We start from the raw sequence: 27,793 nt of genomic DNA, 5'->3' as shown, positions 1-27,793 counted from the left end.
GGAGACAGGGTAACATGGTGGAAGGACTCACTGGGAAGCTGGAGGACCCCAATTATAGTCCTGGTTTGGCTAGTTTTCTCTGGTCTTAACCTTGGATGATTCATTTGATTTCTCCAAGGCCTCAGTTGCTTTGTTTCTACAGTGTTGGACTAGGTGATCTCCCTTGGTCTGTTCCACCTCCAAAGTTCTGTCTTAAAAGTCCTAATTATTTTGCTTTTTTATCGGGTGTGGTTTTATTTCTTCCCTCGATGCTCTGTTCCTCCTGCTATAATCCCTACCTGACCCAGAGGTAACAGCCACAGAACCCTACCTTCCAGCCACCCTTTCAGCACTTTCTTTGACCCTTCCTTGTCGTTATCATGTATTTCAGGCATAGTGAGCTACTTTTCATCCTCCCTCAATGTGCTGGATCTCCCCCTCCTCTCCTTTGACCTGGATACCACACACACTCACACTCAGAGGAATCCTGTTCATCTTCCCAAAGCCAGCTCCACTGCCGTCTCTGCAGCGCACCCTGGTCTGCTTTCCCGCTGAGCCCATCACCCTGTCCGTTTCTCCCTGGCACTGGAATGCCCACCTGCAACATAGCATCTGATGTGTCCTATGTGACTGCCCACCTGTTTCTCTCTGGCCTCCAAAAGGGTGTCTTTCTCAAGGATGCAGACTTCATTGTTAACTTTCTGTCTGACATTTTACAGATGCTCAAAAATGCATCTGAATAAATGAATCACCAGGGACATAATCACATAGAGAGTAACTTGTCCAGAATCACTGGCTAAAATGGTAAATTCATCTGTTTTAGTATTTTGATATGGATTAATTTGCTTCATCAGGGTTAACAGAGTATCTCCCTAAAATTTTATTTGAACTATTGTGTCTGGGCAACTATTTTTGTTCCCAGTGTTGCTTTACTGCTCCCAGCAAGTAAACAACTATTCAAATAATGATAGTTAAAACTATAGAGTATTTACTATATGCCAGGCACTGCTGCTGCTGCTAAGTCACTTCAGTCATGTCCGACTCTGTGTGACCCCATAGACGGGAGCCCACCAGGCTCCCCTGTCCCTAGGATTCTCCAGGCAAGAATACTGGAGTGGGTTGCCAGTTCCTTCTCCAATGCATGAAAGTGAAAAGTGAAAGTGAAGTCGCTCAGTCGTGTCTGACTCTTGGCGGCCCCGTGGACTGCAGCCCACCAGGCTCCTCCGTCCATGGGGTTTTTCCAGGCAGGAGTACTGGAGTGGGGTGCCATCGCCTTCTCCAATGCCAGGCACTATTGTAAGTCAAATATCACATACACACACACACTCATAAACACCTAATTCTCAAACCCCAGGAGGTGGTATTATTTTTACCCTTATTTGACACCTGGGGAAACTGAGCTATAGAAAGGTTATTACCCCAGTTAATAACAGTTGGCAAGTGCTGAAACCAGGATTGTTAAAACACAGTCTGGCTCCAAAGTTTGCACTCTTACTCACAAACGAATTTCTGATGTCTGGAAAATCTAAACAACATACGAACATGTTGTTAGCTTTATCTGAAGTACAAAAGGGTGAAGGCCTATGTTCTAACTTACTTGATGTACTGCTAATTTGCTAATGAAGGCTCATAGTTTTGGTATGCTATAGACCCTCCCCAATACAAAGCCCATCAGATGCAAGTTATAGAAAAATTTTATATATAACATCAGTTAAGTATCTTACCTACAGCTAACAGCCCCCTAAGAAGTATCATATGAAGGTGAAGTGTAGTTGGAATAACCAATCCAATTGCGAAAAAAATATTTGCTATATGAAAAACTAGATGATGTATCTCTCGCCAGTTTTCACAAGTGGTCTCATTGGAAGGCACAGGTAGGATTCTTTCTAACTCAGGCGTAAAACCTATTGCAGTTGCTTCTGCCAGTGGGCTAGACATGGTATAATTCATCTTAAAAATTCCTGTAAAAATGAAAAAATGAAAGGACAGTCAAAAAATGACAGCTGTATCTTATCACCCACCCCTATGGGTATTATATTATACAAAAATTATTTCTGTGAACTAGGTGTTGGTAAATAGACTTGTCTGGTGCTTATGAATTAGACAGACCTAGGTTCAAATTCCCACTCTGTCACATATTAAATGTATCCATTTTCTTATCTGTTAATGACGATAATACTTCACTGACTTTCTGATGAAATATATAAAATACTTAGGCTAGTGCATAACTATTCCCTGATGTATATACCTATACATATCGAAACATTTATTAATATGTGTATCTAAACATACTTGGTGGGATGGAGAGGAAGGAGGGATTTAACTAGCCTATAAACAATCACCAATATTCATAAACCACAATTTAAAAGTTATTTAATATAGTTTTCTATTATGCTGCCATTAGAGACACTGAATCCAAACACAGGAAAAATGACTAGAAAATGGGTATTCTGAATACTTTGAAAAATTAACACCTTGTTATTTACTATTTGAAGGCTTAGGATGTTTTGTTGTTGATTAGTCGCTAAGTCATGTCTGACTCTTTGTAACCCCATGGACTTCAGCCTGTCAGTCTCCTATGCCCAGGTGATTTTCCAGGCAAGAAAATGGGAGTAGCATGACATTTCCCACTCCAGGGGATGTTCCCGACCTAGGGATCAAACCTGCATTTTTGCATCTCCTGCATTGGCAGGTGGATTCTTCACCACTAACGTTGTTGTTAATCACTATACCATATATACATATATACTGCATTATCATATTGTTGTTCAGTCACTAAGTCATGTCTAACTCTTTGTGACCCCTTGCACTGTAGCACTCCAGTCTCCTCTGTCCTCCACTATCTCCTGCTGCTGCTGCTGCTAAGTCACTTCTGGGTTTGCTTAAATTCACGTCCATTGAGTCGGTAATGCTATCTAACCAGCTCATCCTCTACTGCCCCCTTCTCCTTTTGCCTTCAGTCTTTCCCAGCATCAGGGTCTTTTCCAGTGAGTCAGTGCTTCCCGTCAGGTGGCCAAAGTATTGGAGCTTCAGCTTCAGTATCAGTCCTTCCAATGAATATTCAGGGTTGATTTCCTTTAAGATTGACCGCTTTGATCTCCTTGCAGACCAAGAGACTCTCAAGAGTCTTCTCCAGCACCACAATTCAATATCATCAATTCTTTGGTGCTCAGCCTTCTTCATGGACCAACTCTCACATCCATACATGACTAATGGAAAAACCATAGCTTTGACTAGGTGGACCTTTGAATGTGATGCCTCTGTTTTTTAATACACTGTCAAGGTTTGTCATAGCTTTCCTTCCAAGGAGCAAGCATCTTTTAATTTCATGGCTGCAGTCACCATCTGCAGTGATTTTGGAGCCCAAGAAAATAAGACCTGTCACTGCTTCCACTTTTCCCCCTCTATTTGCCATGAAGTTATGGAACCAGATGCCATGGTGTTCGTTTTTTGAATGTTGAATTTTAAGCCTGCTTTTTCACTCTTCTCTTTCACCCTCATCATGAGGCTCTTTAGTTCCTCCATATTTTCTGCCATTAGAGTCATACCATCTGCAGATTGTTGATATTTCTGAGGTTGTTGATATTTCTCCTGGCAATCTTAATTCCAGCCTGTGATTCATCCAGCCTGGTGTTTCATATGATGTACTTTGCATATAAGTTAAATAAGCAGGGTGACAATATACAGCCTTGATGTACTCCTTTCCCAAATTTGAACCATGTCTGGTTCTAACTGTTGCTTCTTCAGCTGCATACAGGTTTCTCAGGAGACAGGGCAGGTGGTCTAGTATTTCCATCTTTTGAAGAATTTTCCAGTTTGTTGTCATCCATACAGTCAAAGGCTTTAGCGTAGTCAATGAAACAAAAGTAGAGGTTTTTCTGGAACGCCCTTGCTTTCTCCATGATTCCAGTGAATGTTGGCAATTTGATCTCTGGTTCCTCTGCCTCTTTGAAACCCAGCTTGTATATCTAGAAGTTCTTGGTTCACATACTGCTGAAGCCTAGCTTGAAGAATTTTGAGTATAGCCTTGTGAACATGCGAAATGAATGCAACTGTACAATAGATTGAACATTCTTTGCTGTGCTGTGCTTAGTCACTCAGCCCTGTCCAACTCTTTGCAATCCCATGGACTGTAGCCCACCAGGCTCCTCTGTGCATGGGGATTCTCCAGGCAAGAATACTGAAATAGGTTACCATGCCTTCCTCCAGGGGATATTCCCAACCCAGGGATTGAACCCAGGTTTCCCACACTGCAGGTGGATTCTTTACCGTCTGAGCCACAAGGGAAGCCCGCACATTCTTTGGCATTGCCCTTCTTTGGGTTTGGAATGAAAACTGACCTTTATCTGTCCTGTGACCACTGCTGAGTTTTCAAAAATTGATGAAATATTGAGTAGAGCACTTTAACAGCACTATCTTTTAGGATCTTAAATAATTCAGCTGAAAACCTGTCACCTCTACTAGCTTTGTTATAGTAATGCTTTGTATAGAGTTGACATCACATTCTAGGATGTCTGGCTTTAGGCAAGTGACCACACCATTGTGGTTATCCAGGTTATTAAGACCTTTTCTGTAATGTTCTTCTGTGTATTCTTGCTACCTCTTTTTAATCTCTTCTGCTTCTGTTAGGTCCTTACCATTTCAGTCCTTTATTGTGCCCACCATTGCATGAAACCTGGAATCAAGATTGCCGGGAGAAATATCAATAAACTCAGATATGCAAATGATACCACCCTTATGGCAGAAAGTGAAAGGCACTAAAGAGCCTCTTGATGAAAGTAAAGAGAGAGTGAAAAAGCTGGCTTAAAACTCAACATTCAGAAAACTAAGATCATGGCATCCGGTTCCATCACTCCATGGCAAATAGATGGAGAAACAATGGAAACAGTGATAGACTTCATTTTCTTAGGTTCCCAGATCATTGCAGATGGGACTGCAGCCATGATATCAAAAAACTCTTGCTCCTTGAAAGAAAAGCTATGACCAACCTAGACAGTATATTAAAAAACAGAGTCATTACTTTGCCAACAAAGATCCATCTAGTCAAAGCTATGGTTTTTCCAGTAGTCATGTATGGATGTGAGAGTTGAACCATAAAGAAAACTGAGCACCGAAGAATTGATGCTTTTGAACTGTGGTGTTGGAGGAGACTCTTGAGAGTCCCCACTTGGTCCTAAAGGAAATTCATTTCAGTGCCTGTTTTTGCGACCCCATGAACCACAGCACACCAGGCCTCCCTGTGCATCACCAACTCCCAGAGACCACCCAAACCCATGTCCATTGTGTCGGTGATGCCATCTAACAATCTTATCCTCTGTCATCCCCTTCTTCTCCTGCCCTCAATCTTTCCCAGCATCAGGGTCTTTTCAAATGAATCAACTCTTCTCATGAGGTGGCCAAAGTATTAAGTTTCAGCTTCAGCATCAGTCCTTCGAATGAACACTCAGGACCGATCTCCTTTAGGATGGACTGGTTGGATTTCCTTGCAGTCCAAGGGACTCTCAAGAGTCCTCTCCAACACCACAGTTCAAAAGCATCAATTCTTCGGCACTCAGCTTTCTTTACAGTCCAATTCTCACATCCATACATGACCACTGGAAAAACCATAGCCTTGACTAGATGGACCTTTGCTGACAAAATAATGTTTCTGCTTTTCAATATGCTGTCTAGGTTGGTCATAACTTTCCTTCCAAGGAGTAAGTGTCTTTTAATTTCATGGTTGCAATCACCATTTGCAGTGATTTTGGAAACCCCAAAAATAAAGTCTGACACTGTTTCCACTGTTTCCCAATCTATTTCCCATGAAGTGATGGGACTGGATGCCATAATCTTCATTTTCTGAATGTTGAGCTTTAAGCCAACTTTTTTACTCTCCTCTTTCACTTTCATCAAGAGGCTCTTTAGTTCTTCTTCACTTTCTGCCATAAGGGTAGTGTCATCTGCATATCTGAGGGTTACTGATATTTCTCCCGGCAATCTTGATTCCAGCTTGTGCTTCCTCCAGCCCAGCATTTCTCATGATGTACTCTGCATATAAGTTAAATAAGCAGGGTGACAATATATAGCCTTGACATACTCCTTTTCCTATTTGGAACCAGTCTGTTGTTCCATGTCCTGAATATTTATTGGAAGGACTGATACAGAAGCTGAAGCTCCAATACTTTGGCCACCTGATGCAAAGAACTGACTCACTGGAAACGACCCTAATGCTGGGCAAAATTGAAGGCAGAAGGAGAAGGGGACAAGAGATGATGAGATGGTTGGATGGCATAACTGACTTGATGGACATGAGTTTGAGCAAGCTCCAGGAGTTGGTGATGGACAGGGAAGCCTGGCGAGCTGCAGTCCATGGGGTTGCAAAGAGCTGGACATGACTGAGTGACTGAACTGAACTTGCATGAAATGTTCCCTTAATATCTTCAATGTTCTTGAAGAGATCTCTAGTCTTTCTTATTCTGTTTTCCTCTATTTCTCTTCATTGTTCATTTAAGAAGGCTTTTTTTTTTTTTTTTAATCTTGCTTTGCTATTCTCTGGAACTCTGCATTCAGTTGGGTATAACTTTCCCTTTCTCCTTTGCCTTTTGCTCCTCTTCTTTCCTCAGCTGTTTGAAAAGCCTCCTCAGAATACCACTTTGCCATCTTGTATTTCTCTTTCTTCAGGATGGTTTTGGTCCCTGCCTCCTGTACAGTGTTATGAACCTCCATCCATAGCTCTTCAGGCACTCTCTCTACCAGACCTAATCCCTTGAATCTATTTGTCACTTCCACTGTATAATCATAAGGGATTTGATTTAGGTCATATCTGAATGGCCTAGTGGTTTTGCCTACTTTCTTCAACTGAAGCCTGCATTTTGCAATAGGGAGCCCATGATCTGAGCCACAGTCAGCTCCAGGTCTTGTTTTTGCTGAATATATACAGCATCTCCATCTTTGACTGCAAAGAACATAATCAGTCTGATTTTGGTATTGACCATCTGGTGATGTCCATGTGTAGAGTCCTCCCTTGGGTTGTTGGAAAAGGGTGTTTGCTCTGACTAGCATGTCCTCCTGACAAAACCCTGTTAACTTTTGCCCTGCTTCATTTTGTACTCCAAGGCCAAACTTGCCTGTTATTCCAGATATCTCGACTTCCTACTTTTGCATTCCAATCCCCTATGATGAAAAGGACATCTTTTTTTGTTGTTAGTTCTAAGCGTTGTAGGTCTTCATAGAACCAGTCAACTTTAGTGGCCCTGCACAGCATGGCTAATAGCTTCACTGAGTTACACAAGCACCTTCACCGTGATAAGGCTGTGCTCCATGAAGAAGACATTAACATATACCCACATAATAACTATATTACTATAGTCATTTATATATACAGAGAGAGTTAACATTTACTCCTTTAACCTTCTAATTTAAAAATTTACTTTCTCATAAAAATTCTGGTTAGAAGGATCTCACAAATTGAAAAGTAATAAACTTCCAGGTTTTTATATGTAGGAGGGGTCATGAGTATGCATTTGACTATTTAATATTAGAATCAGTAGCAAATACATTTCAAAGAAAATACACTTTACACATGTTTACATAAACCTTAACACAAAATGGCACTACGTTCAGTCTTCTCTGGTACTTTAAAAATTCTATTATTAATTATACAAATTGGTCCCTGACAAAAACTATGTAGATTTACAGAATAAGTGAACTGTTATGTTTCAGGGAAAGAATTCCAAATGGAGACCCAAAATATGTTAAAAATTTCATTTAAAAATATGAATTTCCTTCCAATAAGTTCACACAATAAGCCATATGTTTCCATTTCTTTCTTTTTCATCATACTGAAGTACAGGTTTCAGGTGGCAGAATGAATTGGTATCAGGATGGCCATTTTTCAAGGATGTTATTAATACATTAATGTGAAAGAACTCCACATCTCTTAAGACGATAGAAAAATATGTGTGCCTAAATTTACAAACAGTAAATAAACAAGTCAAAGATCTCGTCTCATAGTTCTAAAACAGTTCATACATATAAAAAATAGTTGACTTAGATGTTGATTTGCTGAAAAAAAGGAAAGAAATCATAAAAATTCAACTACTTTTTAACTGACATATACTTGATGTACAATATTGTATGTTACAAGTGTATGATACAGTGATTCACAATTTTTAAAGGTTATTCTCCATTTATAGTTATAAAATACTGGCTATAGTTCTGTGTTGTTGTATAGTATATACTTGTAGCTTATTTTATATACAATAGCTTGCACCTCTTAATCCTCTACTTTCCAGGGAGAGGGAGGGATGATTTGGGAGAATGGCACTGAAACATGTATAATATCATATAAGAAACGAATCGCCAGTCTAGGTTCGATGCGGGATACATCGAACTTGGGGCTGGTGCACTGGGATGACCCAGAGGGATGGTACGAGGAGGGAGGTGGGAGGGGGGGTTCAGGATTGGGAACACGTGTACACCCGTGCCAGATTCATGTTGATCTATGGCAAAACCAATACAATATTGTAAAGTAATTAGCCTCCAATTAAAATAAATAAATTTAAATTTAAAAAAATAAAATAAATGTTTGAATCAATAAAAATATAAGCTTATTAAGATGGTGGAATCACTATTTTAATAACTCAATTTATACAAAGTTTACTTTCAAGAACCAAATCAGAATTAATCTCACAATTTTTTCAAGAGGGAGAATTATATTAAATGTCCTCTGTCACTCATGATGTCAACATCAGCCTATGCATTAGTATCATATAAGCTAAAATTAACTGCCATTTCTACTGCATTTTAGAATGTGTTTTCATTTCCATTGTCCCATTTGTTCCTCAAATTACCCTATGTTCCCTACAAGACAGACTATGTCATATTCATCTAGGTATATCCAAGCCTAGTCTCTGTAAAGAATGCCAGAGGCAGAGGTGAAAGCCATACATAAGGTACACAAAAATGACAAACACTTTTAGAAATTACTTTTCAGTCTCCCCAAGCCTAGTAGTAAAGGCAGAAGAGTGCCAAGCCTTCCCGAGGTTGAGAGTCAGGTTCTGTACTATAAGCTCCAGGAAAGCCAACCTAAGTAAGAGAAGTCACTTCTGCTCTTTGGGTGGGTTTCTTCCTGGGAACTGAGACAACTGGACTAGATGGTCATCGAAACCTTTTGAAGTTTTAATAGCCTGTGGCTCTAATAGAGATTTACACAGTCAGTTAATTAATACACATTCTCTCTCACATCCACATGATTATCCCTGTATTGTCAATTAATCCACTGTAATTCAATTTCAGGCTTTTAAAAGTTCTCTAAGTGGAACTAAAAGTATCAATTTATGGTCAAGAAAAATGACAGGAAAACTATGATCTACTAACCCAAGAACCAAGGACACAGTTGCATGGATTTTTAAAAGGTGAGTTAATCCTATAACATATTTTGATGTAGCACACCTTATTAAATATATAGTTAATAACTTAATAACTATATAGTTATTAACATATTATATGATTCATTTTACTTGTATATTTATGTGTCTACTATTTATCTATAGGTCTACTATTTACCTGTGTATACTTATCTCTATGTCTATTTTGAAATGCCAGTGATCTACTGTCAGCAAATATTGATAGGATCTTGCCGGTTTCAATTTCTTTTGACTACTACCTAATGGATTCACGTGGCTTACACTGAATTATCCTTAAGCAGAGAATGCACGGGTCTAACGGAGAGAGGTTAGACTGGTAAAATGATATGCGTTCACATTAATTCTGACTAAATCAAGAGAAATTTTCTTTCTTGTATTAGTTTCCTTGGAGTCTAATTTCTTAAATTCCCTCTTCTAGTAAAGTCCTGTTGATCTGTTGGTTTTCAAATAGGTGTGTGCAGGGATCAGTAGCTAGATGGTGAAACTAAGCTTAATCCTTTGCCAAACTGCAGAAATGTAAAAGGTAACAACAATGAGCAAAAGTTGTGCTCCTAGACTGGCTCAATTCATTCCATAATCCTAACTGAACCTTTGTTTATTTTCGGAATGGTAAAGGGCGTTATGTTACTAAGTTTTTTCGCACTTAATCCTCCTTCAAAAGCCAGCAGTTTCTGAGACTTGTCTGGCCGACAATCGGTTTCCCAAAGCCTCTGAAACGAGGGAGAGAGGGCGCGGGTGGATCACCGGTCCCCTATCCATCTGCACTCCCCAGGCGCCCGGCTCACCTCGCTCCTCAAAGAGGAAAGGCCATATCAACTCTTCTTGGTCCGAAGCTCTCGGGCCCAAGGGGTGTGCAGTGAGCGCCCTGACTCACCTCGCATTCCCAGCGGCAGTCCAGGGCGGGCTACACGGTGCGCCCGGCTGCGCGCTGCCTACGCGTGGGACCCGGAGGCCCTACAGGGGGTGAGGAGGAGCGGTACTGGGTTCGCGGGTGAGGAGCCCCGGGAGCGTCGCGGGGAGTGGAGAGGCTGCGCTCACCCAGGGCTTACGGGCAGCAGACCGCGGGAACGGGCAAGCGATGGGGCCAGGGCACCCGAGGACGCTGGCATTGCCAGACTCGAGTGGCAGGTTTGTGACCGTGCTGTCCAGACCCCGGGTGAAGGGCGGCTTCCAAGGACAGGGAACCCCACGAAGGCGCGGCCAGAGAGGAGAGGGCGGGGTTCCCAGTGGTCCGGGGCACCGAGATCCCGCAGCCACCGCCCGTGAGGACAAAGTTGCTCCCAGCGGAGCAGGGATCTAACTTTCACTTCCCGATTTAGCCTAGAGAGCGCGAGCCTGCAAATAACCGGGCGCCCTGGGGGAGCCCGAGGCAGCTGTTCCTCTCGCTCCTTACCTGGCTCGTCCCTGGCGCGGAGCCCGGCCGGCGCTGGCCAAAGTTTGGGGCAGCAGCGGCGGCTGAGGGGGACACAGACTTGGCCACCCGACGGGCGCGCGACGCGAAAAACCTCAGCCGATCTCGGGTTGAGATGCTGCTCCTCCGGTGCCGGGTTCAGGCGCCGGGAGCGGCTTTGACTAAAATAGGCATCGCAGCAGCTGCGGCTGGGGTTGGGGCCGCACCGCGCACGCGCCCGGCGTCCCTGCGCCCCCCGGCGGGCGGAGTCCCCGGCCTCGGCCAGGATTCCCTTCTCGGCTCTTGCAACTCCGCTGCCGCGTCGGCACAAGTGTGGTCCATTTGAAACACCCGCTTTTTCTTTTCTGGTTTCCTCCCTCCTTCTGGGTTCTGCCCTTGTTTGGGCACGAGTGAGGGGCGGGCAACATCTTGGGGCCAGCGGCATAGGTTGTTCATCCTCAAGGGGATAACTCGAAGGGGTCGGGTCCCAGGAGGGAGAAAAATCAGGAGAAGAAATGAAAACTAGAATCATTTCCCGACAAAGTCGCATAACTCCTTTCTGGGATAGTCGCTCGCATCTGAGCACAAGGCGGAAGGACCGGGAGAGCGCACAACTCTGGAGTCTGAGCCTGGCGGCGGAGCTGGCGGTTTGGTCCCCACCGTCGCGGACGCGGGATGGCGCCCTCGAGGGAGCCGGCCCTGCTGCTGCTTAGGGGGCCACGCGGGAGACTTCGACACCAGCCACTGTTTTGTTTCCATCGAAAGAAGGTACTGATCTGAAATTTACATTTCCGTGGCAACGCCAGGCCTCCACTGTAGGCGAAGCTCCACCCGATTTGCCACCTGAATTTGGCAGATTCGGGACCCCTAATTTGAAAAGCCAGGTAATGAAAGTATGCCCCAATCAGTCTTTACTGTTTATAGAGAACAATTGTTTGGGGTAAGAAATGCTAGGCAAATTAATGAAAAATAGGTACAGGGGAGGAGTTGGAGGACAAAAGGGGAATATTAGCTGGGCGTTCACAGTTTCCACCCCAAGCGTTCCATTGACTGACAGAGTTTGTGCTGATTATTAAAGTGTGAGGTCTTTCATGTGTGCCAAACATGCTCCAAAGACCATGGGTACATTTTAAAGTGAGTACTTGGGTGTAGACCCTTGCCAGCTGTCTCTAGTGGAGAAGCAGTGCCTCCATCTTCTTCAAGAACATGGGTCAGAGTGCCGCAAAGACCAGGTTTGAATCCTGCCTCTACCACCAGCCAGCTGTGTGGCCTTGGGGAAGTTACTTAGCTTTTCTGTGCCTCAGTTTCCTCTTTTATACCTTGGGGATGATCATGATGATGATTGCACCTGTCTCAGGACTGTTTGGAAGACCAACTGATTTAATATGCATAAAAGGCTTAGTATGTAGTACAGAGCAAGTTCTGTGTGTATGGCTACATATTCTACTTATGACCTCCTTCTCTAATATGTTTGAAATTTGCTGTATCTATCCAAAATTTATTTTCAGGGCTACTTCTTCAGAGTCTACTTCTTTTTAGATACACTGCTAGCGATTTTGGTAGCTACCGCTACATGCAGTTTAAGATGTAGGTTTAATAGTAAATGCACACAAAATTTTTGCATGGATAATCATTGGAGAATGGCTTATAGTAATGAACACTGAAAATAACCTAAATTCTAATCATAGGGGACTAAGTAAATTTTAGGTCATCCAAACAATTACCTATAATTGTTCTATGCAGCTATTAAAAATAATTCATAGAAAGATATTAGAGACATAATAATACCTGCAAATTATACAGAACAGGGGGTCAGTAAACTTTGGCCCAGATACCCAGCCAATTACCCATCTAAAATAGTTTTTACGTTTTTTAATGGTTGACATCATCAAAAGAAGATTTCATGATGTGAAGATTATATGAAATTCAAGCACAGTCTTCATAAAGTTTAATTGGAACCCAGTCAGCTCATTAATTTATGACTGCTTTTGGGCTATATTGAAGAGTTGTGATAGAAACTATACGATCTTGCAGAGCCTAAAGTTTTTACTATCTGGTTCTTTGCTGAAAAAGTTTACTTCCCCTTGATATAGAGTGTGCTTTGTGCCAGGCACTTTTATAAGTGGATGTAAGTAGCTATGTTAAGCCACTGAATCCTCATGATAGACTCTATGAAGAAGTAGTTACTATTATTATCTCCATTTTGTGGATGGGAAACTGGGGTAACAGAGAGGTCGAGTAGGCTGCTCAGGGTCACACAGCTAATGAGAAGTGGGCCATGATGTGAACCAGGCAGTCTAATTCTAGAGTTTATGCTCCTGTCCACTACCTATGCAGTTCCTGCCAACTTCTGTCACTGCCTACACTGCCTCCCATAAAAAGATGTTAAATAGAAAAAGGCAAGTTACAAGAGTGTGAAGAACATTACAAATCACCCAGGATGTTAAAGTACTTACATTTCTTACCTCAGGGTACTGAGGTTGTAGATGATTTTTCTTTTTTTCCTCCTCTTCTCCCTCCCTCTCTCTCCTTCCTTTCCTTTTCATCTTCATTCATCTTCCAGCCTCTCCTGCCCCTCCTCCTGCTGCTGCTTCTGTTAAATTTTCTATTATTATTATATGTTAAAATTTAAACACATACTTACTAAAATAGAGCCCAGGTTCTGGCTTTTGCATACTGGAATGGCAGACTCCAGAGGTGTAGTTATGGAGTCAGCTGTTACAGGACATCCTCGCTCCTTACCTAACAAGATAAGATGTCTCTGAGGCAATCATGTCAAGATTGCATATTTTTATGAAAAGAGTACTACATTTGATAACATCAAACTTGAGTCTTGGCCTTGGATAGAGCCTGTTTTCTTGGAGTCTGTGTTCCACAGAACAGTTAGACTGAATTTAACCCATCTCCCTCACTATACCCTGTCTAAGGATTCAAAGCATAATTTTATTTTAAAATTTCTTTTTCTTGATATATGAATACCAGCTCTATAAAATTAGAAATAGAATTCTAGACATGAAAACTCAGGTTTGGGAGTGCCCTAGTCTCCCTGGTCTCCTTCTGCTGGTCGTGGAAAGATCAGATTGAAAGATTCTGAGCACTGTGTGAAAACAAATATGACACAGAAGGGTAGCTTGCACAGAAATGTAGAATGAAAAGATATGAGGCATAAGTAGCAAAATGTAGGGAAACCTGTCTCCTCTGCAAAAGCTCTGGCTAGTATAGGTTGGATGGATATAAGTAATTATTTCTACCTTTATTTCTCTATGGGCATCATAATCTGCTTTTATCATTTGAACAAAACCTTGATGAAGTTTAAAAGTTCAGATAGAATAAGTTTCATGAAAATAAATCAAGACCTGAGGAAGTCACTGGTTTTAAAATTATGTGGCATTACCTTCCTTACCTCTATCTGCCCTTGGTTACATTGGTGTAGACGTTCTTCCAAATGTTACTCCTAACTGCATGAGGGTCGTAGCCTCTGGTATGGGCTCATGGTAGACAGTTCTGGTCAGCAATTAAACAGTAATTTGGTTAAAGTCTTTCTTTTTTAGTAAAGTAATTTAAGTTTTTATTTTATTGAAGTATAGTTGATTTACAATGTGTTAATTTCTGGTGCACAGCAAAGTGATTCAGTTTTATACACACACACACACACACATTCTTTTTCATACTTTTTCTATTATGGTTTATTACAGGTTGTTGAATATAGCTCCCTAGGTTATACAGAGCGACTTCACTTTCACTTTTCACTTTCAGGCATTGGAGAAGGAAATGGCAACCCACTCCAGTGTTCTTGCCTGGAGAATCCCAGGGACGGGGGAGCCTGGTAGACTGCCGTCTGTGGGGTCGCACAGAGTCGGACATGACTGAAGTGACTTAGCAGGTTATACAGTAAGGCCTTTTGGTTTATCCATTCTACATGTAATAGTTTGCATCTGCTAATCCCAAATTCCCAATCCATTCCTCCTGCTCCTCCCCTGCAGCCACTGTCTACAAATCTGTTTCTGTTTGATACGTAAGTTTATTTGTGTCATGTTGTAGATTACACATATAAGTGATACAATATAGTATTTGTCTTTCTCTTTCTGACTTCATTTAGTATGATAATCTCTAGGTCCATCCATGTTGCTGCGAATGGCATAATTTCACTCCTTTTGTGGCCTAGCAGTATTCCATTGTGTGATCTATGGCGCATCTTCTTTATGTATTCATCTGTCAGTGGACATTTAGGTTTTTTCTGGGTTTTAGCTATTGTAAATAGTGCTGCTGTGAACATAGGGATGCATGGACCTCTTTGAATTACTTTTATCCAGATATATGCCCAGGTGTGGGATTTCTGGATCATATGGCAACTCTATTTTTAGCTTCTTGCTGCTGCTGCTGCTGCTAAGTCGCTTCAGTCATGTCAGATTCTGTGCGACCACATAGACAACAGCCCACCAGGCTCCCCCATCTCTGGGATTCTCCAGACAAGAACACTGGAGTGGGTTGCCATTTCCTTCTCCAATGCATGAAAGTGAAAAGTGAAAGTGAACACACTCAGTCATGTCTGACTCTCAGCGACCCCATGGACTGCAGCCCACCAGGCTCCTCCGTCCATGGGATTTTCCAGGCAAGAGTACTGGAGTGGGTTGCTACTGCCTTCTCCTAAGCTTCTTGAGAAACCTCTATACTGCTTTTTCTATAATGGCTGTACCAATTTACATTCCCACCAGCAGTGTAGGATGGTTCCCTTTTGATTAGATTCTTTCTGTACTTAAGCTCATTAAATATTACATTAACTCTTTCATTGACCAGTTTGAAAACCAACCTCACTGTTTTTTAATTTTATTTTCCTTTTTAAAAAAGTAATAGACTTGGTTTTGTTAGAGCAGTTTTAGGTTCACAGACAATTAAACCGATAGTGCAGAAAGCTCTTATATACCCCTTTCTCCTTTGCTCAGTTTCCCCTGCTGTTAATATCTTGCATTGCTGTTGTTCAGTCCCTCAGTCCTGACTCTTTGTGACCTCAAGGACTGCAGCATGCCAGGTTTCCCTGTCCTGCTCTATCTCCTGGAGTTTGCTCAAACTCATGTCCATTGAATTGGTGATGCCATCCAACCGTCTCATCCTCTGTTGTCCCCTTCTCTAGCATGCTGTTTTTCCCAGCATCAGGGTCTTTTCCATTGAGTAGGCTCTTCTCATGAGTTGGCCAAAGTATTGGAGCTTCAGCTTCAGCGATAGTCCTTCCTGTGAATATTCAGGGCTGATTTCCTTTATGTTTGACTGGTTGGATCTCCTTGCAGTTCAAGGGACTCTCAAGAGTCTTCTCCACACCACAGTTCAAAAGCATCAATTCTTCAGCACTCAGCCTTCTTTATGGCCCAACTCTCATATCCATACAGGACTGCTGGAAAAACCATAGCTTTGACTACATGGACCAGTGTCAGCCAAGTCATGTCTCTGCTTTTAATTATGCTGTCTAGGTTTGTCATAGCCTTTCTTCCAAGGACCAAACGTCTTTTAATTTCATGGCTGCAGTCACCATCTGGAGTGGTTTTGGAGCCCAAGAAAATAAAGTCTGTCACTGTTTCCATTGTTTCCCCATCGTGTGCCATGAAGCGATGGGACCATATGCCATGGCCTTAGTTTTTTTAATGTTGAGTTTTAAGCCAGCTTTTTCACTCTCCTCTTTCACCTTCATCAAGAGGCTCTTTAGTTCCTCTTTGCTTTCTGTGATTAGGGTCATCTGCATATCTGAGGTTATTGATATTTCTCCCGGCAGTCTTGATTCCAGCTTGTGCTTCATCCAACCTGGCATTTCTCATGATGTTCTTGCTCTACATATAAGTTAAATAAGCAGGGTGACAGTATACAGCCTTGATGAACCCCTTTCCCAATTTGGAACCAGTCTGTTGTTCCATGTTCGGTTCTAACTATTGCTTCTTGACCTACGTACAGGTTTCTCAGGAGGTAGGCAAGGTGGTCTGGTATTCCAATCTCTTTCAGAATTTTCCACAGTTTGTTGTCATCCACGCAGTCAAAGGCTTTAGCATAATCAGTGAAGCAGAATTAGATGTTTTTCTGGAACTCTCTTGCTTTTTCTATGATCCAACAGATCTTGGCAATTTGATCTCTGGTTCCTCTGCCTTTTCTAAATCCAACTTGTACATCCAGAAGTTCTTGGTTCATGTACTGTTGAAGCCTAGCTTGGAGGATTTTGAGCATGACCTTGCTTAGCATGTGAAATGAGTACAATTGTACAGTACTTTGAGCATTCTTTGGCATTACCCTTCTTTTGGATTGGAATGAAAACTGACCTTTTCCAGTCCTCTGACCAGTGCTAAGTTTTCCAAATTTGTTGGCATATTAAAGTGCAGTACTTTGACAGCATCATCTTTTAGGATTTGAAATAACTCAGCTGGAATTCCATCACCTCCACTAGCTTTGTTGGTAGTGATGCTTCCTAAGGCCCACTTGACTTCACACTGCAAGATGTCTGCCTCTAGGTGAGTGATCACACCATCATGGTTATCTGGGTCATTAAGATCTTTTTTGTACAGTTCTTCTGTGTATTCTTGCCACCTCTTCTTCATCTCTTCTACTTCTGTGCTTTATTGTGCCTACCTTTGCAAGAAATGTTCCCTTAATATCTCTAATTTTCTTGAAGAGATCTCTAGTCCTTCCCATTCTATTGTTTTCCTCTATTTCTTTGCACTGATCACTGAGGAAGACTTTCTCATCTCTCCTTGCCATCTTTGGAACTCTGCATTCAAATTGGCATATCTTTCCTTTTCTACTTTTCCTTTTGCTTCTCTTCTTTTTTCAGCAATTTGTAAGGCCTCCTCAGATAACCGTTTTGCCTTCTTGCATATCTTTTTCTTGGGATGGTTTTGTTCAATGCCTCCTGTACAATGTTACAAACCTCCTTCCATAGTTCTCTGTCTATCAGATCTAATCCCTTGAATCTTATTTGTCACTTTCACTCTATAACTGTAAGGGATTTGATTTAGGTCATACCTGAATTGGCCTAGTGGTTTTCTCTACTTTGTTCAATTTAAGTCTGAATTTTGCAATAAGGATTTTGGATTTTAGCCAGGTGTGTTTTCTGCTTTTTACATTGACTCACTTGGTTAATTTTTTTCAGGTTATACACTAAACAAATGTTTTATATCTTGGCCAAATAAAAAACAGGAAATAACAAAGCAAAAGGGTATAATCTTTCATATCACTGTTGCAACCCAAATGCCCACAGTCTAAAACAGTGGCTAAATATTTCTAATACTCCATTCTGGGAGGAGCTCCCTAAAAAGTTGAATTATACTTTGTTCATTGAACAATGAGCTTTTACCCGGAGGGTTCAACCCTTAAAAGGAACAAAACCTAACCGAAACTCAAAAAAGTGACCCAGTACTTTAAGAGAAGAGTGAATTATAAGAGTATGGTATTTGGAATTAGCAGCTGGATTTGAATCATGGTTTTACATTTAGAAAACTGAGTAAATTCAGATCATTTATTAAACTTTTCTGAGCCTAAATTGCTTGTTTGTAAAACTTCAAAGGTAATTCTTAGTTGACAGAATTATTTGGAAATTCTAATCTTTAGAATTAAAGTTTTTAAAAATGCCTCAGACTTCCCTGGGGTCCCAGTGTTTAAGACTCTGCACTTCTCACACGAGAGGCTTGGGTTCCGTCCCTGGCTGGGGGACTAAGATCCACATGCCTGTCATGCGGCGTGGCTGAAAATACCAGAGAAAATGAGTGTGGCATCCATCTTTTTACCGCACTTACAGTGCCCTGCACATGGCACACAGTCAGTAAGAATGATTAGAATTCCCATCAAAGTTTCCTGATGAAATGGTTGAAATATTCTGTGAACGTATGAAATGCAGATGTAGTTTCATCTTCAGTGTCATTGGCCTGCCGTAATAACTGAAACGTAGCATACACAAGACCTAGAGCTTTCAAACAAAATTTGTAGATTGCAAGACTTTGACTCATGCTAAAATATCTGGTGGTTTGGGATTTCCTCAGAGTAGCCAGAAATAAGATATTGGCTTCAGAAGCAAAGTCATAAAATATGTACTAGAACAGATTCTAGTAACTAGGTACTTAGAGAACTAAGTTACGGTAATTCACTCTGTGGGCATTGACAGAAATGTGCACACAGCGACTCTAGGCAGAAACTAGAACCCTTGATACTCCCCCTGTCTGTTTTTCCTTACGTAACTTTCCTTCTAAAACAGCAGAGTTGCATTTGTGAATTATTTCTTTTAAATATTAAAATAACAAAGGCCATAGATGAAGCATTTAATAGGATCTCCTAATCTCTCAGAAAGTTACTTCCAAAAGAAGAATTTATTATAAGTAACTAAGCATAAAAGAATAGTGATTTTTTTTTAAGTGTGAAAAGAGAATCAGAGAAATATCAAAGTCACAGTCAAATCCCAAAGAAGCCTCAAGGCCTGGCCTATGTTGGATCTTTAGAACAGAAATGGATCCCTCCCAGACAGGTCTCCCACAAGCACAGTTTCAAAAATCTGGCAACAGCCACTGCCAAGACCTCTCTTGTGTTTTGTTCTTTCCCTTTTGGGAATTTCTAGAAAATGACAAACCCTTTGAAGCCTGTCTATGAATCCCATGGTAAGTACCTTTACTTCTAGAGAAGAGAAATGCTACAACCCTGAGGATGATACTTCTAAAAAAAACTGTTTTTCGTGTATAAGTAACTTTTTATATGAATAATTAATTTGGTGATTAGAAAGGAAAAGTTGTTAATGATAGAAAAACAGCTTATAGCAATTCTTAATGTGTACTTTCAATGTATAGATAAGATTTTGATTGAAAGTAAAGCCAGGGAATGACTTTTGATCTGTATCTAGTGAAAGCGAAGCTTTCAGTCATAGAATTTCTACTGAGCACTATCATTCTGTTATGTAATTAACCCTCAAAAAAGCCTGGTTTTGGAGGCCTGATAACAGTCAGCCCAGTAATTGACATTGGCTAGAAACAAAAACCCAAAGCAACATAGTATAAAGATGGAATAATAAAATAAAGTTGAGAATAATGATGCTGTCATCTGGCATTAATTGATGTGCAAAAGCACTCAGAGTTCCCAAGAGAAAAGAATTATTTAAATGCAAATTTTTATTATTATGACTACTTAAATTGTTGTAATAAATTCATGAAAATAAGACACCTCACTAGCTGATGCATATATAAAACCTAATAAAATATTTATGAGCCACATACCAGCAGCTTTATCATTTGGCATAAAAAATGATATAATATTTTTTTAGTCCAAGAACAAGCATATTTGGTAAAATTTAGGACCGCAGAAAATGATGACAGTGATGTTTGGCTTGAAAACTACAGAAAACCTCACACACTTACATAGAAAAAAAAAAAAGGTCATGATTTGAAAAGATAGATTTTGCAGGCATTGAGTCTCTTTAGAGTAGGGGAGGAATGGAACTCCTTGGTTAGCACATTTCCCAACAGAACATCATTTTGGTTTATATGCCATATACAAAACTATTCTTATGCAGTTTTACTGCATGCTACAACTTAGGGATTTCTTAATCATTTTTATATCAACTATACCACTTTAAATTATCTGAAGAGAAGTGGAATGAATATAAGCCCAGAAAATGGCACCTGGGGGCCGCAGAACATTCTAACATGAGTCAGGAAATCTTGTAGATGATATCATATGACTGTTTAATGAATAAATAACATTTCTAATACCTACATAATTGATGTTGAGTAGGAAAATATCTAGTAGAAAATGTTAGTATTAATGACCATTATAAGATGCCATATAATGAAGTCATTAAAATACCTTGGCATTTAGTACTGAAATTATTAATGGCCTAACATGTTAGCATGTGTTACCATGTGTTTTAAAGTGATATTACAGAAGTGGGTTCCCCAGAACAGTTGGTACCTCTATTGTGGCTTTTATTACTTGCTTCATTTTATATGTTTATGTACAAGCCTTGCTTTTCCTTCCATTTTGTAAGTTTCTGGTGGGTAAAGGTGTGTCCATGGTACCTATGTTAGCTGATAGAGTAGTTTCATTTGCTTTCAAGTATTATCTTCCAATAGAAGAACTACTGAATATTTTTAAAATGGTATTTTACAACCTAAATTGCTATGAATGGTGGATATAGCAAAATAAATAATCATGCTATCTTTCTAATGAAATATTAATAAATAAAATAACACTTAATATTCTACTAGATTGAAAATGACTTTATTCAAACTATGATGACCTCTCCACTATAATAGTGACCCTTCTCTCCCTGCCCACCTTCACGCTCCCCATCATTACCTTCCTCCCCCCCGCCCACTTACCATCTAGTTGATTTATGCTGGAACAGGAACATATATGCATATATAAAACATAATAAAATATTTATTAGGTGGAAAAGTTAGGTTTGGAAGGTAGAAAAGATAGGTTTGGAAGGTGAGAAAAAGTGATGTTAACCCTGAGATGCTCATTCCTTTAGAAACATTAAATGGTCTGAATGGTGGCAAATGCCTGTAGTCAGGAAGTAGCAGTAGTGGGGGAGCCCAGAGAGCTCAATGTCAAAGGCAACTGGAGGACACTGGGGGCCCCATCCTAGAGGCCAAGTTGCCAAGCAGCATTGCCATCAATCCAAGGAAGACTCATAGGACACAAAGAGAATGAAGCAGCCCTCCTGCTGTGCCCTGATATCTTATAAATTTGCCCCTGCACCTCCTGGAGCAAGAAGAGAAACTCAGAAAGACTAATGAGTTCATTTTAAATGGTTGTTTAAGATGGGAAGAAGTTACTTTTTAAGTGGTTGTTGTTGTTCAGTTGTCCAGTTGTGTGTGACTCTTTCCAACCCCGTGGACTATAGCATGCCAGGCCTCCCTGTCCCTCACCATCCACCGGAATTTGCCCAAGTTCTTCAGCTTCAGCATCAGTTCTTCCAGTGAATATTCAGGGTTGATCTCCCTTAAGATTGACTGGTTTGATCTCCTTGCAGTCCAAGGGTTTTAAGTGGTTCAGTTCAGTTCAGTCACTCAGTCGTGTCCAACTCTTTGCGACCCCATGAAACGCAGCACGCCAGGCCTCCCTGTTCATCACCATCTCCCAGAGTTCACTCAGACTCAAGTCCATTGAGTCCATGATGCCATCCAGCCATCTCATCCTCGGTCATCCCCTTCTCCTCCTACCCCCAATCCCTCCCAGCATCAGAGTCTTTTCCAATGAGTCAGCTCTTTGCGTGAGGTGGCCAAAGTACTGGAGCTTCAGCTTTAGCATCATTCCTTCCAAAGAAATCCCAGGGCTGATCTCCTTCAGAATGGACTGGTTGGATCTCCTTGCAGTCCAAGGGACTCTCAAGAGTCTTTAAGTAGTAGGGTCAAGTATATTTTGCCATTACTGGGAAGAGGAGGTGAGAGAAGGATGAAATCAACTGACAAGTTAAAGGAAAGGTGTGTTTTCCACATGTCTGATCAATGTCTCTTCAGTTTACACTTGCTATATATTTTATTCATTTTTTTCAAAAAAAATAATAATGAGCACTTGCTATATACTAAGCACTAGACCAGGGTAACTTTTCACAGAAAAATATAATTATAGTAAGAGTATGGAGATTGGCTTTAGTTGAGGTCACAGTTACACGTTTTTGAAAAAAATAAAGTACAGAGACCGGTTATATTATTTATTATTTTAAATGGAATTCCTTATAGGGAACACTGTTGCATGCTACCAGCACAGAAGTCTCTAAGCTAAATCTGCGTGCAGCTTTTCAGTCCAAAGAATGATCTTGGAACCTGAAAACCAATAACTACATCCTGAACAAGTGCTATTCAACTCTCCTCAACGATATTGGGAAGAAAAATGTGACTTTGAAAGTCATTTAGAGGAATACCAGTTCTGTCTCATACAGAGAAAATGACATACAGAAAAAATGACGTTATTGCAAATCTTACATTTTGTTTCATGACAAAATCATTGATAGCATTGCATCAAGTCAAATTAAAAGGGGGATTCACTGTCAAAATTCAGATATGGATTCAAGAACAGATACAATTACTTTCTCTGTACTCAGCAAATATTTACAAAGCAGCTGCCATATGCCAGGCACTGGTTCCCAAATGGTAAGCAAGATGTAGACTAGTAGGGGAGTTTAAAAACAGAATTCCTTTTCTCAGAAAAATAGACATTATGCTTGTGTATCAGCTAAACTTTTATCTCAGATGAACTGAGTTATTTCCCACTTCAGATATATTCCGTGATCTTCAGAAACCCCAACTTACTTCACATCAAATAATATCCTCTCCGACTTGGGGACCTTGCTAGCTACCATTTGAAAAAACTTCAGTTTACAGAGTTTCATTGTACATGAGATTTTGTCCCATCTTAGGAAAGAGAGAGAAATAGCACCACAAGGAACACTGAATTAGTTTACCTGGAATATAAGTAAGGGAGATGGCCTGAGATAAGAAACCCTTCTCAGTAAAATTTCATGAAATGAAACTGGACGGATTCAGAGTTTAAAGAATTTATTTAAACAGCATCAAAGAAGCTTGGCCATGTTTTCTTATTATATAAAGTTATAGCGATTTTAACAGAGTTACGTTTAATTGCACTTGTTTTGCTCGCAAACCACATTTGAGCTCAAGGTAGTCGCTGATGATTTAGAAGAAGGTTCATGTTTGGATGATGTTCCCCATACTGTCACTAAATAATTCAGCAGTTGTGTAACTAGCATTTTGGCTTTGAGTTTTCTTTCAGTTCCAACTGGGGGCATTTTACTTCTCTCAGGTCACTTAGTAGCACTGTGGCCAGTGTAGCATGGAAAACACAAGGACACTGATTTGGAGGAATTGGCTTGAGTTAAGTGTCACCATTCACTGTGATTCAGCCTCTCTAATCTTTTTTTAGTCTGCTTTTAAAACTCTTCTCCATTATGGTTTATTATAGGATATTGAATATAGTTCCCTGTGCTGTACAGTAGGACCTTGTTGTTCATTTACTTAATATATAATAATTTGTATCTGCTAATCTTAGGCTCCCAGTTTATCCCTCCCCCACTCCCCTTCCCCTTTGGTAACTATAAGGTTGTTTTCTATGTTTGTGAGTCTGTTTCTTTTCAAAAGATAAGTTCATTGGTATCATATTTTAGATTCTACATATAAGAAATATCAGATAGTAACTGTCTGTCTTTCTAACTTACTCCACTTAATATGATAATCTCTAAATCCATCATGTTGCTACAGATTGCATTAATCATTCTTTATGAGTAATATTCCATTGTATATATGTATATTCCACATTTTCTTTATCCACCTGTTGATGGACATTTAGGTAGCTTCCATGAATTGGCTATCGTGAATAGTGCTGCTGTATTTTACATGTATTTTTTCAAATTGGAGTTTTCTCCAGATGTGTGCCCAGGAGTGGCATTACAGGGTCATATGGTAGCGCTGTTTTCAGTTTTTTAAGGAACCTCCATACTGTTCTCCATAGTGGCTATACCAATTTACATACCCACCAACAGTGGAGGAGGGCTCCCTTTTCTTCACATTCTCTCTAGCATTTATTATTTGTAGATTTTTTGATGATGGTGATTCTGATGAGTGTGAGGTCACACCTCATTGTAATTTTGATTTGCATTTCTCTAACAATTAAGAATGCTGAGTATCTTTGTATGTGGTTATTGGCCATCTGTATGTCTTCTTTAGAAAAATGTCTATTTCTGCCCATCTTTCTGGATTGGGTTGTTTGGTTTTTTTTGTTACTGAGTTGTGTGAGCTGTTTGTATATTTTGGAAATTAAATCCTTTCTTGTCACATCATTTGAAAATATTCTCCAAGTTCTCTCTTCATTTTGTTTCTGGTTTCCTTTGCTGTGCAAAAACTTATGAGTTTGATTGCAACCTCTCTAATCTTTATCATAAAGTGGAATTCTTCAAAGGAACAAGCAAATGAGACCTTGTGTACATGCATGTGTTGTGAACTATAAAGCATTAGATAGAGGTAAGATTATTTTGTAATTAAATAATTTGGGAGATAAATTTATAAGAGCGGTAATCTCAGGTTCGATGACCTAAAATACCTGGTGTTAAGTCAAGTGAAGGTAAAAGTTCTACTATAAAATTATGTAGAAATAAATATTTTTGGAATCCTAGAAATAAAATTATGTTTATTAAGATCACCAAGGCTTGAATTGAAAGGGAGTACAGGGAAAAATTATAGTTCAGAACAAATTATCTGTTCTGAGGGGCAAAAAAAGTTCCCTGTCAATCTTTAATAGCTAGCAGGTTTTAAAGCTAGTCAAATTTAGCATAATAATAAAACTTCATTATGTTGAAACCATGCTGATATCATATGCAAATGTACAATCCAGCATTAAAATGATGGAAATACTCATAGTGCGGTGACCAAGTGCTGAAGTAACTACTATTTCATTCTGGCTACATCTTTTCATTCCTGTAAGATTTTTGAACTTGAAACATAGTTATATCAAATTAAACCTGTATTTTACTATAATAGGTCCATATGATGTTGATATTTGCATTTTATTGATATTTATATTAACTTGTGATAGATTGAAGAAAAATCATGGAATTAGGTCCATTAACGTCTCAAATTTGTGTAAAATTTCACAAAAACAATGTCTTTCACTAAAAATACTATTAATTTGGGAACACCATTTCTGAAGATTTATTTCTTCGATTACCATAGGCAACATAATGGAACGTGGAACCTAGTTTGAAAGTGCGAGCCAATGGCACACGTATTTAGCCTCTGGTCAAACCAGGGGACTCAAGTACATAGTGTTGTATGTATATGGCTCTTATATTTAATACAGTGTCCAAGCAGTCTGTTTTTTTATGGCTCTTGCCAGCTTAGTTGAGGGATTTCACTTTGTAGCTACTTTGTCAAATCAATTCTGTCCTTCTGGTTCTATGCAGTGTAACAGTACGACATCTGAAGCTTACTCAGATGAGCAGAGAGCAAACGAATTTCCTTCCTCTGTTGAAGGAAAGAGAAAATTCTTCCACCTCTGAATGCTGAGCGCATCGTACTAATCTTTATGGTAGATACATGTCAGCATTGTGAGTTCCTGAGGGTACAGAGCCAGGGAAAATCCCACTGGCCCCTTTTCATATTTGCACAAAGGTCAGATCAGGTTAGAAAGTCTAGCTCTGCCCCACATCCTGCCCCGAGAGGGTGGGAAGCTTCCAAACACCGAAGTGACATAAGCTGTGTAACTGGGGCCTGCAGCCTCTAGGAACTGGCCTTGGTGACTGGGGTGAGAGCGTTTATGGGTGCGTTTTAAGCCAGAGACCCACCTTTTCCCCTTCAGGCTACTTCTCAGTTCTTCCTGACCATGAAATTTAGCACAGAAAAATCACAAAGTGATCACCCCATTTCCTTCAAGTCAGAGGGACCATTCTTGGCCTGTGCCAGCTTCATGGGCCTGCGTCCTATACAGTCACAGACAGCCCCAGGCTATGGAAGTGCCACACTTGGTATAAATGCTCTACTGTCTTAATCTTGAAATTCTTTATTCTTTGTGAACAAGGTGCTCCATTTATTTTTGCATATACATATTTTGTATACAAAGCCACAAAGCATTTTTGTTTTTTGGAGTTTTTTAAATTGTGAATTTTTAAAATTAATTTATTTAATTGGAGGATAATTACTTTACAATATTGTGATGGTTTCTGCCATACATCAACATGAATCGACCAAAGATATACATGTGTTCCGCCCCCCATCCTGAACCATCCCCTACCTCCCTCCTCACCCTATCCCTCTGGGTTGTCCCAGAGCACCGACTCTGAGTACGTTGCACAAAGCATTTTTCACACAAGAAAGCAGCTGGTTCCTTATCTTACTGCTGTGTTATCAACAATAAATGAATCAAAGGAATTTAGGGCTGGAAACAATTAGGCTGAGATTAAATTGAGCCTAGTTTTTAATAGAGATTAAATTTAAATGCACTGTGATATTGCACTTCCAAGGTACACTTCCAGTATATCACTGCTTTCTTCTTTCCATCTGGGCTGAATATTTTGAGATGGTAAAGTGCTGTTTGCTAGACACTTCAAAGCAAACGTACAGAGTGGATCCATGGAGGTCACTATAGGGTTTTTTATTTTTTTAAGTGAGAAAAGCTGGGTGCAACCAAAGTATTGAATAATAGCCGATCTGTTAATACCGAGGGATGGTGCCAGGCTTACGCAAATGTGAAGATGGAGCAGTTTGACAGCGTCTCTTAGGTTCATCCTGTTATGTTTGTACTCCTTCTTCCTCATCTAAAATTGATTTCATTTCTGGAAAACTTGACTAGAAATTCTTTTCCTCCCTCTGCCACATGATTTGAGCCAGACATCTAAATCCCATCTCTGCCTGGCTTTGTTCTCAGTTGACATTCATGGTTAGAAAGCTATCTGATAATTAACCCCTGTTGTACCATTAGCTGGTAGTAACTTAAGGTGTGACTGCTCCTTGGGGTACTCTGTATGTTAGTATTTAATACCACAAAGTCTTAGGCACAAAGGCACAAAGAAATGTGCCACACATAGGCACAAAGAAATGAATTTCTCCCAGAGCCATTGTGAAGCCTGCTGACAAGCCAGTGGGTGCTTCCTGAAGGCCTTCAGGGGCACCAGGCAGACAGGTGCCGTTGTGTCTGCTCGGAAGCACTGCCTGTGTGTAGCTGGGAGACAGTGGAACCGCCTGATTGTTTACTTCACGCCCAGCTCAGTAGCTCATCCAGACTCGTTCAGACAGTATCATATTGTCCCATTTACAGATGCACATACAGAGGAAGTAATGTACTTTACACAACCCCACTACTTCTTCCCCCTCCTCCCCATGACTTTGCTTCCTTGCTCACTGAGAACACAGAAGTAATTGTGAGAGAACGTTCATATGCGCCCATCACATCTCTCGTTTGTGAGCAACAACACTCCTGTACACTCTGCCTTCTCGCCTTAACTCATGATTGTGCTTAATTGACTTTGACTCATCTGCTCAAGGTCGTCACT

At 40.4% G+C, this 27,793-nt stretch overlaps 1 protein-coding gene across 3 annotated transcripts in view; it reads right to left on the bottom strand.

Annotated features, from left to right (window-relative positions):
• POPDC1 (popeye domain cAMP effector 1) overlaps positions 1 to 12,523 on the bottom strand; it is a 55,352-nt gene extending 42,829 nt beyond the window's left edge. The window contains exons 1-2 of one of the 3 annotated variants that reach the window (XM_069598254.2): positions 10,780 to 10,972; positions 1,704 to 1,940 (exon numbers count right to left, since the gene is read on the bottom strand). In XM_069598254.2, the coding sequence (XP_069454355.2) occupies positions 1,704 to 1,929 (226 nt within the window). In that variant the 5' untranslated portion in view covers positions 1,930 to 1,940; positions 10,780 to 10,972. Of the gene's footprint in view, positions 1 to 1,703; positions 1,941 to 10,171; positions 10,657 to 10,779 lie in introns of those variants that run through there. The other 2 variants (XM_070292491.1, XM_069598255.1) reach the window with 2 other exon arrangements.
• Positions 12,524 to 27,793: the final 15,270 nt, after the last annotated feature.

Source organism: Ovis canadensis, chromosome 8, assembly GCF_042477335.2.
Source record: "Ovis canadensis isolate MfBH-ARS-UI-01 breed Bighorn chromosome 8, ARS-UI_OviCan_v2, whole genome shotgun sequence".
NCBI lineage: Eukaryota > Metazoa > Chordata > Mammalia > Artiodactyla > Bovidae > Ovis > Ovis canadensis.
This window is presented reverse-complemented; position numbering and strand designations above follow the sequence as displayed.